Source organism: Macrotis lagotis, chromosome 1 (genome assembly GCF_037893015.1).
Source record: "Macrotis lagotis isolate mMagLag1 chromosome 1, bilby.v1.9.chrom.fasta, whole genome shotgun sequence".
Taxonomy (NCBI): Eukaryota; Metazoa; Chordata; class Mammalia; order Peramelemorphia; family Peramelidae; genus Macrotis; species Macrotis lagotis.
The window spans coordinates 22,941,641-22,961,989 of record NC_133658.1 but is presented as its reverse complement, the minus strand read 5'-3'; the positions used below and the strand labels follow the sequence as shown (position 1 = coordinate 22,961,989).

At 47.0% G+C, this 20,349-nt stretch overlaps 1 protein-coding gene across 19 annotated transcripts in view; it reads left to right on the top strand.

Annotated features, from left to right (window-relative positions):
- Positions 1-20,349, top strand: part of DYSF (dysferlin) — a 256,063-nt gene that overhangs the window by 166,840 nt on the left and 68,874 nt on the right. For 10 of the 19 annotated variants that reach the window (XM_074195818.1, XM_074195810.1, XM_074195853.1 and 7 more), the window contains 5 exons: positions 7,347-7,528; positions 8,186-8,326; positions 8,712-8,741; positions 9,648-9,677; positions 18,418-18,459. In XM_074195818.1, the coding sequence (XP_074051919.1) occupies positions 7,347-7,528; positions 8,186-8,326; positions 8,712-8,741; positions 9,648-9,677; positions 18,418-18,459 (425 nt within the window). The remainder of the gene's footprint in view (positions 1-7,346; positions 7,529-8,185; positions 8,327-8,711; positions 8,742-9,647; positions 9,678-18,417; positions 18,460-20,349) is intronic. The other 9 variants (XM_074195877.1, XM_074195773.1, XM_074195895.1 and 6 more) reach the window with 1 other exon arrangement.

Genomic DNA, 20,349 nt, shown 5'->3' with positions numbered 1-20,349 from the left:
CAGTGGTGGAGTGTGACCCATTTCAGGGAGGGTATTGGGAAGCTGGGCAGTATCCTATAAAGGATGACCAGCATGGGAAGGACATCAGCTACATACCATAGGAGCATAGAGGGAAGGAAGCCTGAAGAGAAGCCTGGGGGTGGGGAGGGACTGTGGACATGAGTGACACATGGAAGAGTGATTGACCTAGATCTGTCTGGCCCTAGAGTTCAGAAGTGGGAGGTGTGATGTGGTGGGAATCAGAGGAAATGTCACACTTTCCATTCTGCACCCTTTGCCCTCCCCGGCCTCCCCTCCAGATAAACACTCTGGGAACTTTTGGGGGCTTTGCCAGGCAAACTTCCTCGGGGCTCCCTGTCGGGTGTGAATGAAAGAATTGATTGAGTAGCCGCTGGAAAGGAAAGCCGGGGCCAGTGTGGGCAAACCCATAAAAGCTCCAGTGTTTATTTTCACTCCCAAACACTAAATCAGGGCTGTTCCCCAGTCACCCCCTCAAAAAACCCCTAACATACTGGGGCTGGGGTGGCTGTGCCAGTGAGCAGGGAGGGCTGGGGGAGATTTTTCTGATGGATCCAAAGTTTCAGATCAGAGCTTTTTCATCTTAGTGGGGAGGGCATCTTCATTCTAGGGGTGAGGCTATGTCTCCTGTGAGGGAGTACTCAGCCCCTGAAGTGTGTGGGGGGGTGCTAAGGAGTTTCATTTCAGACAAATCAACAACACTGACCTATGAAATTTGACTCAGGAAAAACTCAAATGTTTTGACCTTCCTGTGGCCTGATAGCACACCCCCCCCCCCCAGGTTGGACAGCGTCTTCTTCAAGAGCAGGGCAAAAAAACAACCTAAATGGAACAGATTCTCCCCCTGCGCCCCAACCTCCTAAATCACACCTTCCCTAGGCGTGAGTCATTGATTGATTGGGTCCTTAATTAGCTTAGTTTAAAAGAAAGGAATGTCACCCTTCTTTCCCTTCCAAACTTGAACCAGAAGCCTAAGGGATGGGATGTAGCAGAAGGGGTTTGTCCCAACCTTCCTCATATGTCCCATGACCTTGGACAAGTCCCCCAACCTCTGTGAGCTTCCATTTTCCCATCTGTCTTGGGGAAAACCAATGATGATTTATTTGGCTTACCTCAAAGAGTGTTGTGAAATCTCTTTGGGACCTTAGAAGTAAGGAGGGAAGGAAAATAAGCAAACAAATGAAGATCTTAACTGAGTCCCATGACTTGCTGAAGCCTCAGTTTACTCTGAGGTAAAATTAGGGAGATGGATTGGATGGTCCTAGAGTAGGCATTTCTGTGGGACCTTAGAAGAGAAGAGGCACATTTGACAGAGCCTCGGACCCTGAGCCTGTGAAGTAGGACTTCCGGAAATGTTCCATTTGGAAATGTCCTTGGAGGGCATCTGGATCAGGGATGGCCAACTCAAGTAGAAATGGGGGCCACTAAATCGAACATGAGAATGCCCCGGGCCACAGATGGACTTCTATTTTTCTTTTATTAATATGTCAACATATTAAATTCCTATGGGAATGGCATTTTCATCTGGTTCAGGTCACATTTGGGGAGCCTCGTGGCCTTTGACGCCTCCAAGACAGACCTGATTCTATCTGTACAGGAAGAGTATCTTGAATTCTGCTAGGGATGGGGAGCTCACTCCCTCTCAAGGCTGCCCACAACACATCCACATAGTCCTCAGCGTGGGATTGAAAGTTGTCTCCCCATAATGCCCATTTCTGCCCTCTGGAGCGAGGTTTTGCCAACCAGTCTACCTGAGTGAGATTCCCTAAGTGAAGGTGACTCTGGCAAGCCTGTAGGCCAGCAGCTGATTGGAGGAATGCCTCTGAGGCTCGGTGGGTAGAGGGCTGGGGTTGGGGTCCAGGACTGCTTCTATCCCATACTGACCTGGGTCACCACTTTCAGACTCGACGTGATGGACAAGCTGTGGATCTGCCTCAGAGGAGGGGCCGGCTCAGGGAGGACCCCACGTCCCTCAGGGTGGTTCTGGGTAGCAGTCTAGGGCAGGGGGCAGCAGAGGGGGAGCCAGGGAAGACTCCAGCCTGGCCGCTTTCTCCCTTTTCTCCCTTCTCCCCTTTTTAGAAAGAACTAAAGTCCCCCCTCACATTTTTGTCGAATTTGGGGGAGTCAGGGAACCTAGGTTTGGAGGCATCAATGGGGGGCAGCTGGCCCAATGGACCCAGTCACATGTGACCTATGTCACCCACTCTGCCAGGAGAGGGCTAGCACATAGTAGGGGCTTCTCTGTCTCCTGATGGAATGAGGCTGGGAGACCCCCTGGTCCCCATGTGACCCCTCTGGGGCGACGTGCACCCCTCGGCCTCAGTTGCCCTCCTGGGGGGAGGCTCTTTGCTGGGTCTCTCCCCACAGTGTCTGGAGGCCACAATGCCTTTGTTGTGCTGGCGGGTCTGGGGGGGTGTGCTGCGCGGTGCCCCCTCCCTGGGGGCGGGGGTGAGGCCACGTGCGTGTGTCGGCCCGGGGGAGGGGGTGCGCGAGGGGAGTGGGGGGCGCGGAGTGGGGGGGCCGCGGCTACAATGGCCGATTGTGATCTTTGTTGCAAGGCTGGCGGCCCGGGGGCCTCCGGCTTATAAAAATAAAGCATCGGGAAGTTGGGGGGCGGAACAAAAGGGGCTTTTTGGAGGGGAGGCCGCCGCCAGACTGAGGCTCCATTGAGCCCGAGCGGCTCCTGCCCCCCAGCTGATGATATCACGGCCAGACCGGCCTCCGCTAGGCGGACAGACGCCGCGGGGGGACCCGGGGGCCGGAGGGGGGCCGGCCGGCTCCTGATGCCCCCGCTGCGGGGGGAGGAGGGGCCGGGGGTGCGGGGGTGCGGGGGGGTGTGGGGGTGCGGGGCTGCGGGGGTGTGTGTGGGGGCCCGGGGGTGTGTGTGCGGGGCTGCGGGGGTGCGGGGGTGTGGGGGGGTGCGGGGGTGTGTGGGGGGTGCGGGGGTGTGTGGGGGTGCGGGGGTGTGTGGGGGCCCGGGGGTGTGTGTGGGGGTGCGGGGTGCGGGGGTGTGTGGGAGTGCGGAGTGGGGTGTATGGGGTTGCGGAGGTGTATGGGGGTGTGGGTGTATGGGGTTGTGGGGTGGGGTGTATGAGGGTGCTGGGGTGTATGGGGGTGCGGGGGGCGTGTGGGGGTGCGGGGGTGTGTGGGGGTGCGGGGTGTGTGGGAGTGCGGGGGTGTGTGTGGGGGTGCTGGGGGTGTGTGGGGGTGCGGGGGTGTGTGGGGGTGCGGGGGTGTGTGTGTGGGTGCGGGGCTGCGGGGGTGTGTGGGGGTGTGTGTGGGGGTGCGGGGGTGTGTGTGTGGGTGCGGGTGTGTGTGTGGGGGTGCGGGGGTGTGTGTGGGGGTGCGGGTGTGTGTGTGTGGGTGCGGGGGGCGTGTGGGGGTGCGGGGGTGTGTGGGGGTGCGGGGGGCGTGTGGGGGTGCGGGGGGCGTGTGGGGGTGCGGGGGGTGTGTGGGGGTGCGGGGTGTGTGTGTGGGTGCGGGGGGTGTGTGTGGGTGCGGGGGGTGTGTGTGGGTGCGGGGGGTGTGTGGGGGTGTGTGGGGGTGCGGGGGGCGTGTGGGGGTGCGGGGGTGTGTGTGGGTGCGGGGGTGTATGGGGGTGCGTGGGTGTATGAGGTGCGGAGGTATATGGGGGTGCGGGGTTTATGAGGGTGGGGGTGGGGTGTATGGGGGTGCGTGGGTGTATATGGGGTGGGGTGGAGTTGTATATGTGTTTGTGTGTGTGTGTGCATCCAGGTGTGTGTGTGTGTGTATGTGTTGTGTATGTATGCTATATATGGTGTGTGTGTGAATGTGTGTGTGTGTGTGTATTGTGAGTGCAGGAGTGGGTGGGCCTGCATGTGTGTATATACAGATATTGTGTGTGTGTGAGTATGTGTATGAGGGTGTGTCTGAGTGTGCAGGCATGCACGTGTGCTTACAGGTGTGTATGTGTGCCTGTGTGTCTATAGGTGTTGTGTACATGTGTTTTGTGTGTGTGGGGAGCTGATCTTGGTCTGGCCCTGGATACAATCGATCCTGCCTTTCCCCATTAAATGATCCCCTGACCGCCTTCAGCTTCCGAATCCGCTGCTGAATGAACAGAAAGTTAAGACCCTTGCTAGGCAACTAGGGCACAGAATGGGCAGAGCCGCGATGTGAGGGTCAAGAAGGTCTGAGTTCAAATCCTGCCTCTACCGCTTGCCAGTTGTATGACCTGAAGCAAGTCTTTCACTCTCTCGGTTTCCTCCTCAACAAAATGAGGCTAATAATAGCACTTCCCTCTCAGATTGCTGACGGTTCAATGAGTTGTTACTGTTTTGTGAACCCATTAAAAATTATTTTATTTTTTCCAATTTCATGTAACATTTTTTAACATTTGTTTTTTAAATTTTGGGCTCCAGTTTCTTTTCCTTCTTTCCCTCATTGACAAAGCAGGTAATTTTATCTACGTTATAGATGTATAGTCATGCAAAACACATCTCCATATTAGTCATGTTGTGAAAGAAAAAAAGACCAAAAAACCCAGAGAAAAATAGTTTTTTTTAAAAAGAATTTTTTTGGGGGGCAGCTAGGTGGCTCAGTGGATACAACACCGGCCCTGGAGTCAGGAGGACCTGAGTTCAAATCCAGTCTCAGACATTTAATAATTACGTAGCTGTGTGGCCTTGGGCAAGTTACTTAACCATTGCCTTGCAAAAAAAGGGAAAAAAAACCCTAAAAAGAACCCCCAAAATCCCACCAAAACCCCAAAAAGAACGCTTCCATCTGCATCCATCCTCTTTTGGTTCTGCCCCCGGAGATGGAGAGTATTTTTCATCATGTCATTCAGAATTAATTTGGTTCACTGTATTGGTATGAATAGCTAAGTCACCCACCTTTGATCATTGTACAGTGCTGCTGCTATCATCTACAATGTTCTCTTGGTTCTGCTCACTTCACTTTGCATCAGTTCATGTGAAGTTTTTCTGTGTTTTTTTTCCCCTGAAATTATCCTGCTTATCATTTCTTCTAGCACAGTAGCATTCCATCACAATCATATATCACAATTCGTTTAACTGTTACCCAATTGATGGGCATCCCCCCAATTTCCAATTCTTTGCCATCACAAAAGAACTTCTATAAATATTTTTGTACATGTATGTCCTTTTACTTTTTTTTCAATTTCTTTGACATACAGACTTAGTGGTATTACTGGGTCAAAGAGTATGTACAGTTTTATAGCCCTTTGGGCATAGTTCAAATTGTTCTCCAGAAAGATTATATTGGTTCACAGTTCTACCAACAATATATTTATATCTCTACTTTTCCACATCCTCTCCCACATTTGTCATTTTCCTTTTTTTGTCATTTTTAGCCAATCTGATAAAGTATGAGATTGCTGTTTAATTTGCATTTCTTAAAATGGTTTTAATTTATATTTCTCTAATCAATAGTGATTTAAAACATTTTTCATAAAACTAAGCTCATATCCTTTGACCATTTATCAATTGATTTATATTATAAATTTGATTCAGTTACCTCTATTTTTTCATGATTTTGTTTTATTGTTTCTTGATGTCTTATGGAATCATTAGTTTCCGTTTGTCTAATTCTGATTTTTAAGGAATAATTTTCTCCAGTAACCCAATGTATCTCCTTTTCCATTTGGCCAATTCAATTTTTATAAGGTGTTCTTCAGTGAATTATTTTGCCTCTTTTACAATTTGATCTATTCTGTTTTTTAAGGTGTTATTTTCTTCTGTATTTTTTCTGCTTCCTTTACCAAACTGTTGACTCTGTTTCCATGATTATCTTACATGACTCTCATTTTTTTTTTTTTTTTTACCAATTTTCCTCTATCTCTCTTATTTGATCTTAAAAATCCTTTTTGAGTTCTAGGAATTTTTTTTTGAGGTCCAAGAACTGGTCACTTTTCTGAGGCTTTGGATATAGCTTTTGGGGCACTGTTATCTCCTTCTGAATTTATATTTTGATCTTTCCTGCCCCTGATATTATTTGCTCATTCTTATATCCCATTTCTTGACCTTTATTTTAAAGTCGAGCTCTTCTTCTGAGATGAAGGGGGTATTATGCCAAGCTTCAGTTTTTTTCTGTTGATGTTTTTCAGACCTAATTCTGGGGGTCTGTAAGTTTTCAGTCCTTCCAAGGTGGTATGATCTAAGGAGAAGTGTTCTGGTCTGTGCATGACCCCACACACTCTTTTCCACCCTGGAACTGTGACCCGGGACCCCTGACAATGTAATCCAGAACTGTGAATGAGCAATACAACAGAGTTCTGCTCCCAGTGCCAGCAGAGTCCCTTGAAATCTCCTTCTGATCAGTTGTCCAGCCCCCTTCCCTTCTATGGGCTGAGAACTCTGGAAGTTTCCACCCCGATTCAGTCACCCCCAAACCCTACTTCTGGCTTGTCAGAAGAAACCTATGCTGTGCTGTGCTGAGACAGATGACCTTATGAATTGTATTGGGTTGGAAAATTGTTTCACCCCTTCCTTCTGTAAGTTCTACTGCCCTAGAATTCATTTTGAGGTGTTTCTTTTAAGTTCTTAAGTGGGGAAAGCTCAAGTGAGTCCTTGCCTTTATTCTGCCATCTTAGTTCCATTCTTTGTTGTGTGGACCTTAAACCCCGCATTAATGCAAAGGATTATTATTATGGCTAGACAAAACATTTATTATGTATTCACATTTTACCAGATATTGTGCTAAACACTGAGATATAAATATTAGCAAAAACGTCTGTCCTCGTGGAGCTTACATGCTAATGGGGGAGTTCATATAGACAAGGGAACTGGAGAGTTGTGTGAGCTGAGGGGAGAAGGGTTCCCATTGTTTCTTTGTTTCTCTGGAGCACCTGAGTTCAAATCCTGCCTCAGACACTCATTAGCTGTATGACTCTGGACAACCCAATCCATTTTTGTCTGCCTCGGTTTCCTCATCTGTAAAATGGGGGAAATTGCACCACCTACCTCTCAGGTTGTTGTGAGGATCAAAAGAGATAATATTTGTGAAATGCTTTGCAAATATTAGAGCACAATATAAATGCTAGCGAGTATTATTTGTGTTAGGAAATGTCCGAGCTGTTCCTGGTCAGGTCTAGCATGGCAGATATCTTTTCCCTTTTCTGGGTCTGTATCATAGCAACTACTTCCAAGGACCAGCATCTGAATCCTTTCCCTAATTCTGATTTCCTCGAGTCCTTTCATTTGCAGAGATGATTGGCAGGTCCTGAGACTAAAGACCAGGTTCTCTTCAGTGAGTCCTAGCCTTTGGGTTGACTCATTTCCACTGTGACCAGAGATCTGCCTTCTAACTATTTTGTCCTGTTCTTCTCCCTCACCTGCCTGATCCAGACCCATACGCCATCGTCTCCTTCCTCCACCAAAGCCAGAAGACAGTGGTGGTTAAGAACACACTGAATCCCACCTGGGACCAGACGCTCATCTTCTACGAGATCGAGATCTTTGGGGACCCCAAGACCGTCTCAGAGAACCCTCCCAGTATTGTGGTGGAGTTGTATGATCATGATACCTATGTGAGTCTAATTTCCTCTGGTTCCTCCACTTCACCCAAATGTCTAGGCCCAAACCCAGAGCAACATGAAGAAGTAGTAGGAAGGAGGCAGTCTGGGGCAGTGGTTAGGATACTGGACTTAGAGTCAGGAGGATTTTAAATTCTGCCTCTGATTTGAGACCTATCACTTTACCTCTCAGCCTCAGTTTCCTTATTTATAAAATGGGGGTATGGTAACATCTACTCCCAGGGTTGTTATTGTGAAGATAAGATTATATTTCTCATTTCTGTATATATATATATATATCTTCTTTTTAAAAATTTTTATTTATTTAAGGCAAAGGGTTAAGTAACTTGCCCAAGGTCACACAGTGAGGCAATTAAGTGTCTGAGATCAGATTTGCACTCAGGCCCTCCTGACTCCAGGGCCAGGGCTCTATCCATTGTGCCACCTAGCTGCTGTATATACTTCTTACCAAACCCCACTCCTACCTGGAAATGAACCCTCCCCATAATAAAGAAAAATAGTTAAAAAGCAGCTCATCCAATGACAGTATTTGACAATGTACGTAACATTCTGCCCCCATAGTCCCTCACCTTGGTGCTGAGAGAAGGGAGATGGTTTTTCAGTAACTCAGAGCATAGTTTGTGAAACTGGATTCCTTTGTGTTTCTCCTAGGGTGCTGATGAGTACCTCGGGCGTTGCATCTGCCGACCCAGTCTGCAGCAGGCACCCAGACTGACCTGGTTCCCAATTTCAAGGGGAGGCCGGCGTGCTGGGGAGTTGCTTGCAGCCTTTGAACTCATCCAAAGGGAGAAGGTGGGATATTGGCCATGGGGGAGCGGCAGAGCAGGAGAAGAGATCCTGTCTTAGATGTTGTATGCTGGGCTCCTTTCCCTCCAGCCAAGTTGACTGGGTCTGTCCCTAGGGGCCCTGGAGTAGCCAAGGATAGCTCAGGCCATGGTTGCTTCTTCTCATTTGGGAAAGGAGATCCATATGTCAGCTGGGTAGACCTCATCAGGGAAGGTTTCTAGAAAGAATATTTCAGTAGTATTTTGAAGAGAGTCAGATAAGTGACCAATAGAAAGGATGTTTATGGGGAGGTTGGAGGAAAGGTTTCACTGAAGGGGGGGAAATTGGGAGAAGTATCTTATAAATCCTATCTACGAAATGGGAAGAATGACGTTCCTCTTTTTCCTCACAGCCGGCGATCCATCACATCCCTGGTTTTGAGGTAGGCCTTATACTTCTTCCATACTATGCCTTTGCAATGGGTACTATGAATACTGTTGTCACTATTTTTCAGACAAGAAAATTGAGACCCAGGGAGGTAAATTGAAATGATCTTCCAAATCCATTTAAAAAAATCCTTACACATACATATCCTTTGTAGAGTTTCTTCCTAGCTAATGCTCAATTGTTCCTTTTCTATCAGCACTTCCATAATCTTATGTACCAAGGCTGCTGTTTAAATAGAATACTTAGAGGGTGATAGTTACAGCCAATCCAGGGAACAGAAAGCAGGAGTGTGATACTACTCACCCACATCTCTTAGCCTTGGAAGCCTTTGCCAAGGTCCCCTTCTTCTTATGATCAGGAACTTCCTTCTTTTATTCAATTTAGGAGAGCTAATTTCTGACATCTAGGTTATCTAGATTGTGGGTCTGTGAAGGGATAGAATTCCCATTAGGTAATCAGTCAATGAAAAATAGAGATATTTACTGAATGCTTAGAATGTTAACAAAAGGAAAGGGTTCCTGTCCTCCCTAGATAGTTTGCATTCTCTCCAGGGAGACATCAGAGATGCCAGCCAATAGGCAGCATAGTTCCATTTGGTGACTTGGACATGAAACCTGGAAGACTTGGATTGTAAGCCTGTCTTTCGTACTTGCCAACTGAGTAAGCCCAGGCAAATCACTCTGAACCTGCTTTCTCATCTATCTGAGGCACTTCTTATCCTACCTCAATGGGTTGTTATAAGATTCAGATGAAATCATGTGTATAAAGCTCATTATGAAGTAAGATGATCCATGCATATAAATGATTATTAATGGGGAATTTATTTTGTCTTGATTCCCTCTTTCTCCCCTTCCTAAAAATCAAATGGCTTTAATGGAATAAACCAATCCATGTGATCCAGTCAAATGAGCTACCTGGCGTTGTGGATGAGGTGAGTTGATCTGCTCTGGGTAAGCTGCCTGCCTCGTTGGGAGGGGTTGGGTACAGCACTTCTCCCTGGGCTCTGTATCATTGGAGACACGAGGAAAGGGGCAGTTAAAGCCCCTAACCTCAAGCGACTCATATAACAGAGGTTCACATATGCAATTAGAAAACACTGCAGAGCGACATAAGCAGCCAAATTGTGGGGCTCCCACTTTCCCAAGTTCAGAGGTAGGAACAGCATCTGGAGGAGGTGTGGATGATTCTCTTCTGGCCAGGGATGAGGAGGATGTGGAGAAGAGCTGGAAGGTATTGGGCATAAGGAGAGAGAGCAGGGAGCAGGGTGTTGGGTGTTTGGAATTGGAAAGATATTTAGAATTTGGGGTGAAAGGTGAAAGGAAAAGTCATCTTTTCCACCAGTGAACAGGTCTATATATTAACTGTATTACTATGGGCTGAACAGAGGATGGACTGGACCAAGGAGAGCTTGGAGGCAAGGAGACCAATCATAAGGCCATTATAATAACCTGGGAGTGAGGAGATGAAGGTCTGAACTAGAGTGATGGCTGTGTGTGTGTGAATGTGGAGAAGGGGACATGTATGATTGATGTGGTGAAACAGCGAGATTTGCTAACAGATTGAAATGTGGGAGCAAAGCAAGGGAGGTGATGAGGATGATCCTGAGGCTGTGATTCTGGGTGACTGGGAGGCCTGGAAAATAATAGGAAAGTTGAAAAGAAGAGAGGGTTGTTTGGGGGGAAACTAATGAGTTCAGGTTTGGATGTGCTGAGTTTGAGATATTAGCCAAAAGGTATCTGGTGATGCATGATCTGCAGATACTAAGGGTATTGTGTTCAGTTTGGGGCACCATGTTTTAGGAAAGAAATTGAAAAATGGAGTGTTCAGAGAAGGGCAAATAGGTTGGTTCAGGTCCTTGACTCTCATGCCTTAGGAGAACCATTTAAGGAACTGGAGAAGAAAAGACTTGAGAGGTGAGACCTAATGGCTGTCTTCAAGTATTTGAGGGGCTGTCATGGGGGAAAGGGTTAGATTGATTCTGCTAATCCCCAGAGGGAAGAACTAGGAGTATTAGGTGGAGGTTGCAAGGATTTAGGTTTGGCAAAAGGAGAAACTTCCAAGTGGATTGGGACACCATGGAAGACAATTTTCGTTCACTGGCGGTCTTTAATCCAAGTGGTTTTTAATCAAAGAGATTCAATCAAGCCTCTGGTGGGGGTGTTTTAAGGGAGATGCTTGGATTAAGTAGTACTTGAGGTCCTTTCTGACACTGAATTGCTATAGTCTTGGATAGTCCAGTCTTGGGGATAACCTTTATTATCCAGAAGGAATGAATTCACTATATACCTTTAAAAAGGGAGTATAATCATTATTTAACCAACATTTAATTCATTCAATCAATAAATATTTATTAAATTCTAAATGATACCAGCCACTGTGCCAAGTTCTGTAATCCAAAGAAAGGCAAGAATCTCTGCCTTCAGAAAACTTACTTCCAGTGGGGTTGGAGAGGATCTAAGCAGCCTCTAGAGATCTTTCCGGACAGACCCTGATGCTGAATGTTTGGGGGAGAAACTGACTTGGGGGGAGACATGTTTCCTGCCCTTGGGGGAGCCCCTGGTCGGTCTGTATTATATCATTTCTGGGTCCTTGGCAGTCTCTGATGGGCTGTCACCTCCGCTCTCTCCAAGCCAGCCTCCAGCCAAATGACAAAATAGCCCTTCCTAAGGCACAACTCTGACTGGGTCGTGTTGCTCAGTGCCTCAAGGACAGAAGACAAGCTCTCACCTGGCATTTGGGCCTAGATCTGATTTCCTCCTGCCTTTCCGGCTTTATTTCATCTTCTTCCCTTTCATGTATTCTATTTCACAACTTCACACAGGTCACCCTGCCCCCATTCATGACATGTTTTTTATTGTTGAGCTGTTTCAGTCTGACTCTCTGTGACTCCATTTGGGGTTTTCTTGGCACATATATTGGAGAGCTTTGCCATTTACTTATCCACCTCATTTGACAGATGAAGAAACTGAGGCAAACAGGGGTGATGTGACTTGACCAGAGTCACAAGATGTATGAGACCAGATTTGAGCCCATGAAGATGAATCTCCTTGACTCCAAGTCTACTGCTCTCTAGCCATTGTGCCATCCATGAAATGTAAGCCCTCCCTCAGTGTAAGATACAAAGAAAAAAACAATTACAAAAAAATCAAACTTTGAATTTGCTATCAGAGGAGTTGATTCAAGTTCTGACTTTGCTATTCATCTGACTGACCTTGGGGAATCCAGGAGAGAAAAGGAGTGTCTCTGAGCCTCAGTTTCCTCATCTGTTAAATCCATTAGATGACTTTTAAGGTCTCTCCCAGCTTGGAAACTCTTATGATCTACTTTTCAGATTCCCTTCTTTTTTAAAATTTTTTTATTTTTATTTTTTTGCAAGGAAATGGGGTTAAGTGGCTTGCCCAAGGCCACACAGCTAGGTAATTATTAAGTATCTGAGTCCAGATGTGAACTCAGGTCCTCCTGACTCCAGGGCCAGTGCTCCATCCACTGCGTCACCTAGCTGCCCCTTCAGATTCTCTTCTTTGTGTCTGTTTCCTCATCTGGAAATTAAAAATATTGAATATGATGACCTCTAAGGTTCCTTTTAACTCTAGAAATATGATCCTATGAATGAGCCTGAGGTCTAGAGAGATTGTGACTCACCCAAGATCCCATAGGTATCAGAATTTGAACTCAGAACCCAGTCTCTCGAACTGAAAACTTGGCTACCTTTCCCACTGTCCCCAGAAGGGACCATAGCTGACCTGGAAGGCCCCTTTAATTTTGTAACATGAAAGAGTTCTTATTCTTGCCTTCTGTTTCTTTTCTGGCTCACTTCCCCTCTTTTCTCTACTCTTTCTTCTCCTGTCTCCTCTTTGTTCAAGAAACAAAAGCAGGGCACCATGACCAGAGGGAAGAAACTCCAAAAAGCTTCAATTTGGGGTTTCCTGAGGCCTCTGTGTGTTCTGGGAAGGGGACTAAAGTGTGGTGGAGAAAGAGGCCCCTAGCTCTCATCCCAGGGCTTGGAAAAGGAGGTGACTGTGTCCTGGGGCAGGGAGGAAGGAGAGTGTATGCAACCAGGTGGCCTTAACTGAGGTCTGGCCTCCTGGGTCCATCTCCTGATAGTGAGGGTGACGGGGCAGAGCAGCATCCAGTCCCCTTGGGTTCCACCAAAAGGGACAGAATCCCCCTGGCGTGTCTCTACTTCTCCCTCTGCCTGCCAAGATGGGGGAGGAAGGGGGAGGTGGTCCAGATGCTGGCAAAGGTCCACTGGGGAATTGTCTCCCCAAGTGAGAAGTGGGAAAGGACCTTGACTTTCAGGAAATTTGCCAGGGGCTGCTCTACCTGTTCCCCCCACAATTCCACAAGAAAGTCGGGCAATTTATTTTATAAGTTGCTAAAATCTCCCTGGGTCCCAGCCCCCCCACTCCCCTGCCCCCAACCCTGGCTTTAATTTAAAAAACATTGTTTTTGCTGGGAAGTGTAATTAGAGCAACATGTTATTCCTAATGAGCTCTCAGAGCATGATGGGGACAGACAATAGAGGTCTCCAGACTCTGTGGTTCAGATTAGGTCCTGCCCACTGTGGTGGTGGTCACCGTTGGGGGCTCCCTCAGAAGGGAGAGTCTCCTGGCCATCTGGCTTGTTCCGAGGCAGCCTGGGGCACCCGACAAGTTGCAATTAGAAGTTGGTGTTCAGTTGTTTTACAGTCTTGTCTGACTCTTCATGACCCCATTTGAGATTTTCTTGGCAAAGATACTGCCATCTCCTTCTCTAGCTCATTTTACAGATGAGTAAACTGAGGCAAATGGGGTGAAGCGACTTGTCCAAGGTCATACAGCTAGCACATGTCTGAGGCTCAATTTGAACTCATGGGGATGAGTCTTCCTGACTCTTATTTGAATTCAAATCTTGTTTCCTCTAAGCTATTTGTGTGATCTCAGGGAAGTCACTTAATCTCAGAGATTCTTCATATACAAACAAGAGAATTAGAAGAACCCGGAGTCAGCTCCCCTCCCTCTGCCTCAGTTTTCTCATTTATGAAATAAGGATACAGGACTAAACGACCTCGGAGATACCTTCTGGCTGTAGAACCCTGGGAACTGATTGTTAAACGTTCATCGTGAGCATCTGTACTTCAGAAATTGGCACACTGCAAATCGGGGATTCATTTGTTATTTTGTGGATTGTCAACTTAAAAAAGTGATGGGAAAATAGTGATAATTAAGATTAAATTTTCAAACAAAAACAAAAACAAAAAAAGATTAAATTGAAAAGTGTATCATCCCTATTTACAACCCACTCTTTCAGCATCATTGTTGAATATTAAATTTACACTGACCAACACAGCCCCTAGTTTCTGGTCTGAGAACTTGTCTTATGGACCAATTAATACTCCCATACCATTTCTTTCTTTTTTTTTTTAGTTTTTGCAAGACAATGGGGTTAAGTGACTTGCCCAAGGCCACACAGCTAGGCAATTATGAAGTGTCTGAGGCCGGATTTGAATTCAGGTCCTCCTGACTCCAGGGCTGGTGCTCTATCTACTGTGCCACCTAGCCCCCTCCCCCACCATTTCTGATCCAAGATCTATGGACCAGGCAACATCCCACATTGTTTCTGAACTGAGAGCTTGCCCTGTTGGAAGAGGCAGCCCAGGGAGGGCGGGAAGCAGGACCGGGATGGTCAACAGGTCCCTGGAGATGGCCAGATAAGTCCTGCTCATTGGGCTTAGAAGGGTCTTCCTACCTCTAGCTGAGTAGAAATCCTCTGTAATGTACTACAAATCACTAGCATTTATATAGTTTTTAAGGTATGCACAATGATTTATACAAGGTAACTAGTTTGTAAGGCTGAACATCAAGGGGACAAAGAGTGGAGGTCTCCTAGCTCTGTTGTTTAGATGGGCTTCCTTGCTTTGATGTAAGGATAAACTAAGATCATATCTGTAAACATATCTTTGTATAGAGAGATAAAGGATGGGGGCTAGAAAGAACACCCAGAGACACCAACCTCTGTGTGTCTTGACCCAGAATGATTTCCTAATTGTGGAAATTTCGTTCAAGGATGGTTCAAGAGACTGCCTTCCCCAACATGGAAGGACCTCAAGCAGTCAGATGGCTACTTGTCATAGGTGAGGCAGTGGAAAGAGGGCTAGGGAGACCTTTTGCAAACCTTTAGGGCCTGACAAATGAACGCTAACTATTATTCTTAGAGTTCTTTAGAATTCTAAACTATTTGTTGATCTTCACAACTCTGTGACATTGGTTCTGTTATTTTCTCCATTTTTACAGAGAAGGAAACTGAGACAAACAGATGAAGTGACTTGCTCAAAATCACACACTAATAAGAGACTGATAAAGATTCAAACTCAGGTCTCCCTAACCCTCTTTCCATCGCGTCACCTATAACAAGTAGCTATCTGACTACTTGGGGTCCTTCCATGTTGGGGAAGGCATTTTCTTAGAAGATGCCCCATGCCATCTTTGAACAATTTCCACGATTAGGAAATCATTCTGGGCCAAGGCACACAGAGATTGGTGTCTCTGGGTGTTCTTTCTAGCCCCCATCCTTTAAAGTCCAGCCTAGGTCCCCCGTTTTCAGGACTGGAACTGGGACCAGGACCAGGACTGAGTAACTAGGCAGTGGTTACCTCCTTCCCCACTCACTGGGTCTGGCCAGCCCCCATTGATGTGAGCAGAGCTGTGGTTAGACATAGGGACAAAAGAGGGGGACCAAGAGCATAAGGGTCCCCCCAGAGTAATAGTGTAGACATGATGTCTGCTTTAGTGGAGACCTGGACATCAGGGATCCTCTGATCTGGGACTGGAGGTAGCAGGTGGCCCCTGGTCTAATGTTCATGGTGGTTTCCATGTTGTCTCCTCATTAGCCTGTGAACTTCTTGTGGGCAGGAATTAGCTTTTCTTTGCTCCCCATTCGTCAGCACAGCACCCAACCCAGAGTAGGTATTTGTTGACTGACCTGACTTTCAGGGACCCCTGACTCTGATGGGGGAGACATGGGCCCTACCCTCAAGTCAACCCTGGTTTGGTGGAGAAAGTCTTTGCTCTTGTGGAATCTCAGATCTCACGGTCAATGGGGAAGACAATTCAATTTGGCAAACCTTAAGAAGTATCTGCTTTATATAAGGAACTGTGCCAGGCAAAGGGAAGCTTAGAAAGGAGACCAGTCCAGTCTCTGCCCTCAGGGAGCTGTTGGGGGTGAACTGGGGGTGGATGCCATCACAGATGCAGGCTTGGGGAAGAGTGGGAGCAAAGGCCCTAAAGTGGGTGAGAATGGAGATTGGGGGATTTGGCTGGAACATAGAAAATATCAAGAGGAGCAGCCTGAATGTAGGACAGGAGCACCGGCCCTGGAGTCAGGAGGACCTGGGTTCAAATCCAGCCTCAGACACATAATAATGACCTAGCTGTGTGGCCTTGGGCAAGCCACTTAACCCCATTGCCTGGAAAAAAAATGTAGGACAGTGGAGCCGATACTCTGCTGAGGAGGGCCTTGAAAGCCAAAATCAACTCTTACTCCATAGGTCATAGGGAAAAAAAGTAAAGATGATTTCAAAATTTTGAACCTGAATGAGGGAAAGAATGGTTGTGCCATTTATAGAAGTTGGGGTGAGGGAAGATGATGAGTCAGTTATTGGATATCACATTGGTGAAATGCTGGCAGGAGGTCATCCAGGTGGAGATGCCGCCTCCTCTCTATTCACAACGCTGTGACCCTGGTTCCAACCCCCATCTCTTCTTGACTGTCTACGGCTAAACTAGTCTCTCTGTCTCTCTCTGTCTCTGTCTCTGTCTCTGTCTCTGTCTCTGTCTCTGTCTCTGTCTCTGTCTCTGTCTCTCTCTCTGTCTCTGTCTCTGTCTCTGTCTCTCTCTCTGTCTCTGTCTCTGTCTCTCTCTCTGTTGACCAATTGATTCTCTATAATACTCTTGAAACAACTCCCTGCATGTCTGACCAGTGTACTTTTTGTTGTTAAATCATTTTCTGTCATATCCAACATTTTGTGACCCCATCTGGGGTTTTCTTGGCAAAGAATCCTGAAGCGATTTGCTTCTTCCTACTTATTTAGAAAATCTTCAGTGGCTCCCAAGTGCCCCTGTGATAAAATCTAGATACTTTAATTTGGCCGTTCAGATCTTCCCTGTCTGGTGCCCACCTGAGACTGTGGGCATCTCTGCCCTTTGTGGAGTCTCAGTTCCAGACAAACTTTCTGCTTCCCAAACTGGGGCTTCCTTTTTGCCTTTGAATCTACAGACCTGGATGCTGGCTGTCCATTTCTTCCTTATCCATGTCCTTCAGAATCTTTGGCATCCTTCAAATTCCAACTTCTACAATGGAAAGATTTTCCTAATCCCCCTAATTTTTATTCCTTCTTTCCCTTCCTCACTGCTCTTTTATTTCATGTTTTCCCTCAGTGGAATATAAACTCCTTGAGAAACTTCAGTTTTTCCTTTTTATCTCTATGAAATTGTTCTTTGGGCCTCACTCTAGGTACATTGACTATGTATCTCCTTGTCTAATCTTATGGATTTTTTGGTTTTTGCAAGGCGATGAAGTTAAGTGACTTACCCAAGGTCACATAGCTAATAAGTATCAAGTGTCTGAGGTTGGATTTGAACTCAGGATGTGGCCTTGGAGTCAGGAGGATGGGAGTTTGAATCCATCTCAGATGCTTGACTCTTACTAGCTGTGTGACCTTGGACAAGTCACCTCACCCTGATTGCTGGGCATCCAGGACCATCTCAGTCATCCTGATCCATATCTGGCCACTGGACCCAGATGACTCTGGAAGGGAAAGTGAGACTGGTGACTTAGCACAGCCACCCCCCCCCCAAATCCAATTCAAGTGTTTGTCGTGGCCTTACCTCCCTGATGTTGTGGTTTTCTTCAGAAATGAAGGACAAAACAATGACCTCATTTTATCTCTAGTTTGCAGAGATGTAAAAATAATCGGTGCATAATAAGTTCTTGTAGCTCAACCTGAGGGATGTATCAGGATCTGTTGGTATCAGATAGTGGGTAGTAGCACTATTGGGGCCAGCCGGCCAGAGGGTAGAGTGATAGAGGATGGTGAAGGGATGGGTTTGGCTGGAACAGACTCTTGTAGAGTTAAAGTAACCAGGTTGTGGAGGGCAATGAAGCATGGGCAGAGGGATTTGGACTTGATGGAGAGGACAATTGGGAGCCACCATATGAGCAGAGGATGTAAAAGTGGTCTGAATTACAGGTGAGTCTGGCCAGGTGGAAGGAGAAGGACTTGGGTCAGGAAGGCCAGAGAGGATGTTGTAAAGAGCAAATTCAATTCAGGTCAAAAAATACTAAAAGCTTGGGTGTAGACAAGTGGGTTGAGAGATGACCTCAAAGCCAGGGAGGGTTGGGATCTGAGTCTACCTCAAAGATGGACTAGCTGTGTGACCTGAGCCAAGTCACCTAATTTCATCAGCTGTGAGAAATAAGGAAATGCCTCCTCTGGACCATCCAGTCCAACACTCATCTTTGCAGAGGAAGAATCAGGAAAAGAAGGTCTCTGAAACATTCAAGAGAAACGGGGGAGTTTCCCAGAAGCCTCTGGGTCCCTGGGAGTGATGCCGGTGGGCCCTGGGCTTTTTCTAACCTCCTTCTTTGCTTGTTCTCTCCTGCCCTCCTTCCTCTCTGGGCCTGGTTCTCCACAGCTGTGTGCACCTGCCTTCTTCCTCCAGGGCCTCATCCAAACGGTATTTTCTCTCCTTCACCCTCTTCTACCTCCCTGCCCCCCCCCCCCAGCCCACACTTGTGATTTCGGAGACATTGGGTACCCATTGAATTTCTATAAAGTGGAGCAGATTTTAAAAGTGCTTGGGGAGGGGGGCTTCCTCTCTCAAGGGACCCTGCTGCTCCTGAGCTGATGGGGTAACAGTCCCCAGGGGACCCCAAGGGAGGGATGCTGGGATGTGGAAGAGGATGGATATGGGCACCAGACTGGATGCCAATAAGAGTAGGGACCCAGAGAGAACTCTGGTGGCTGGGAAATGGGCGAATTCACCAAGTCCTGTCTGATTGTGATTTCTCTGGAAGTTTCATGGGAGATTGTGGGAAAGAAGCTGGTACGTGGGACTCCCTGGTTCACTGGAGCAGCTTAGGGGGCAGCTGCTTCCTGTCCTTTTGTTTTTTCCCATGGGCAAAGAGTTAGAACCCTGGAGAGAACCCCAGCCAGGACTGGGGTACAGAAATAGTCCCCATGGGGGATTATACACTTCAATTAAGCAAAATATATACAAATAAATACAGTTAGAAGGGCAGCCTGGTGCGTTTAGAGAGATGGTCTTAGAGTTGGGGGGAAGCATTTATGTAGCACCTTGTGTTCAGAATTCTACAAATACAATCTCATTTAATCCTCACAACCTGGGCAGCCATGTACAGTAGCCTGAAGTCAAGAAAACTCTCCCTGAGTTCAAATCTGGTCCCAGACACTTCCTAGCTGTGTGACCCTGGGCAAGTCACTTCACCCCATTTGCCTCAATTTCCTCATCTGCAAAATGAGCTGGAAAAGGAGATGGCCATGCACTCTGGTGTCTTTGCCAAGAAAGAGTCGGCCCTGGCTGAACAACAGCAACCGTCTCCTAACAACCCTAGGAAGCAGCCGTCATTGTTAGCCCTCTACTTTACAAATGAGGAAGCTAAGGCAGACAGCAGTTGCCCAGGGTCATGCAGCCGTGTCTGAAGCAGTAAGTCTTCCTGACTCCCAGCCTGACTGTCCATTTTGACCTCTGGCTGGCTCCAGATCCCAACTGACCCCGTTAAGTCATTTAACCACTCAGTGCCCTCAACCGGTCTTCTGTGACTAAACCTTCGGATCAGTTCAATAAACAGAAGTCAGCGACTCAAACACGAGCCAGACCCTAGGCTAGCCAGTGGAGTCACAAATGCAGTCATTCTTGCCCTTGAGCCGCCGGCATTCTAAGGGGAGTGCCCACACATGCAAAGTAAGATTCTGGACGAGAATCACAAACAACCAGGAGAATTTGTTATAAATGAGTAGCTTTTTTGCCTTATTGGACAGGTTTTTCACCGTTGAAATAAGACCAACTCCCCCTCCCCTGAAAAACCAAAACCAAAACCAGAAAGTCAAATCAAAACAAAGTGATTTCAAGAGGGAGAGAGTAGATCACTTCCCCTAGACTCAGTTTCCCCATCTGTCCAGTGGGGACAAGAATCCCTTCCCATTCTAGGTCCCAGGGAATTTGAAAAGAGACAATTTGGAATGGACACATCATCCAGTATAGTGTATTACTAAAAGTATTCTTGACTTCAGTCCTCTCTGGTCCCAGTTCTGTCCTTTGCCATCAGTTTTCATTTTTCCACATCCAGTGCTTATATTTTTGGAGCAGGAGGTGGAGAAATAGTATTCATTGGGAGACCTTATGCTCCTGGAGCCAGAGGATCTGAGTTCAAATGCGAGTTGAGCTTAGTACAGTACCTTACACACTGGTGGTTGTTGTTCAGTTATTTTTTAGTGTGTTCGACTCTTCATGACCCCGTTTGGGGTTTTCTTGGCAGAGATACTGGAGTGGTTCGCCATTTCCTCCTCCAGCTCATTTTACAGATGAGGAAACTGAGGCAAACAG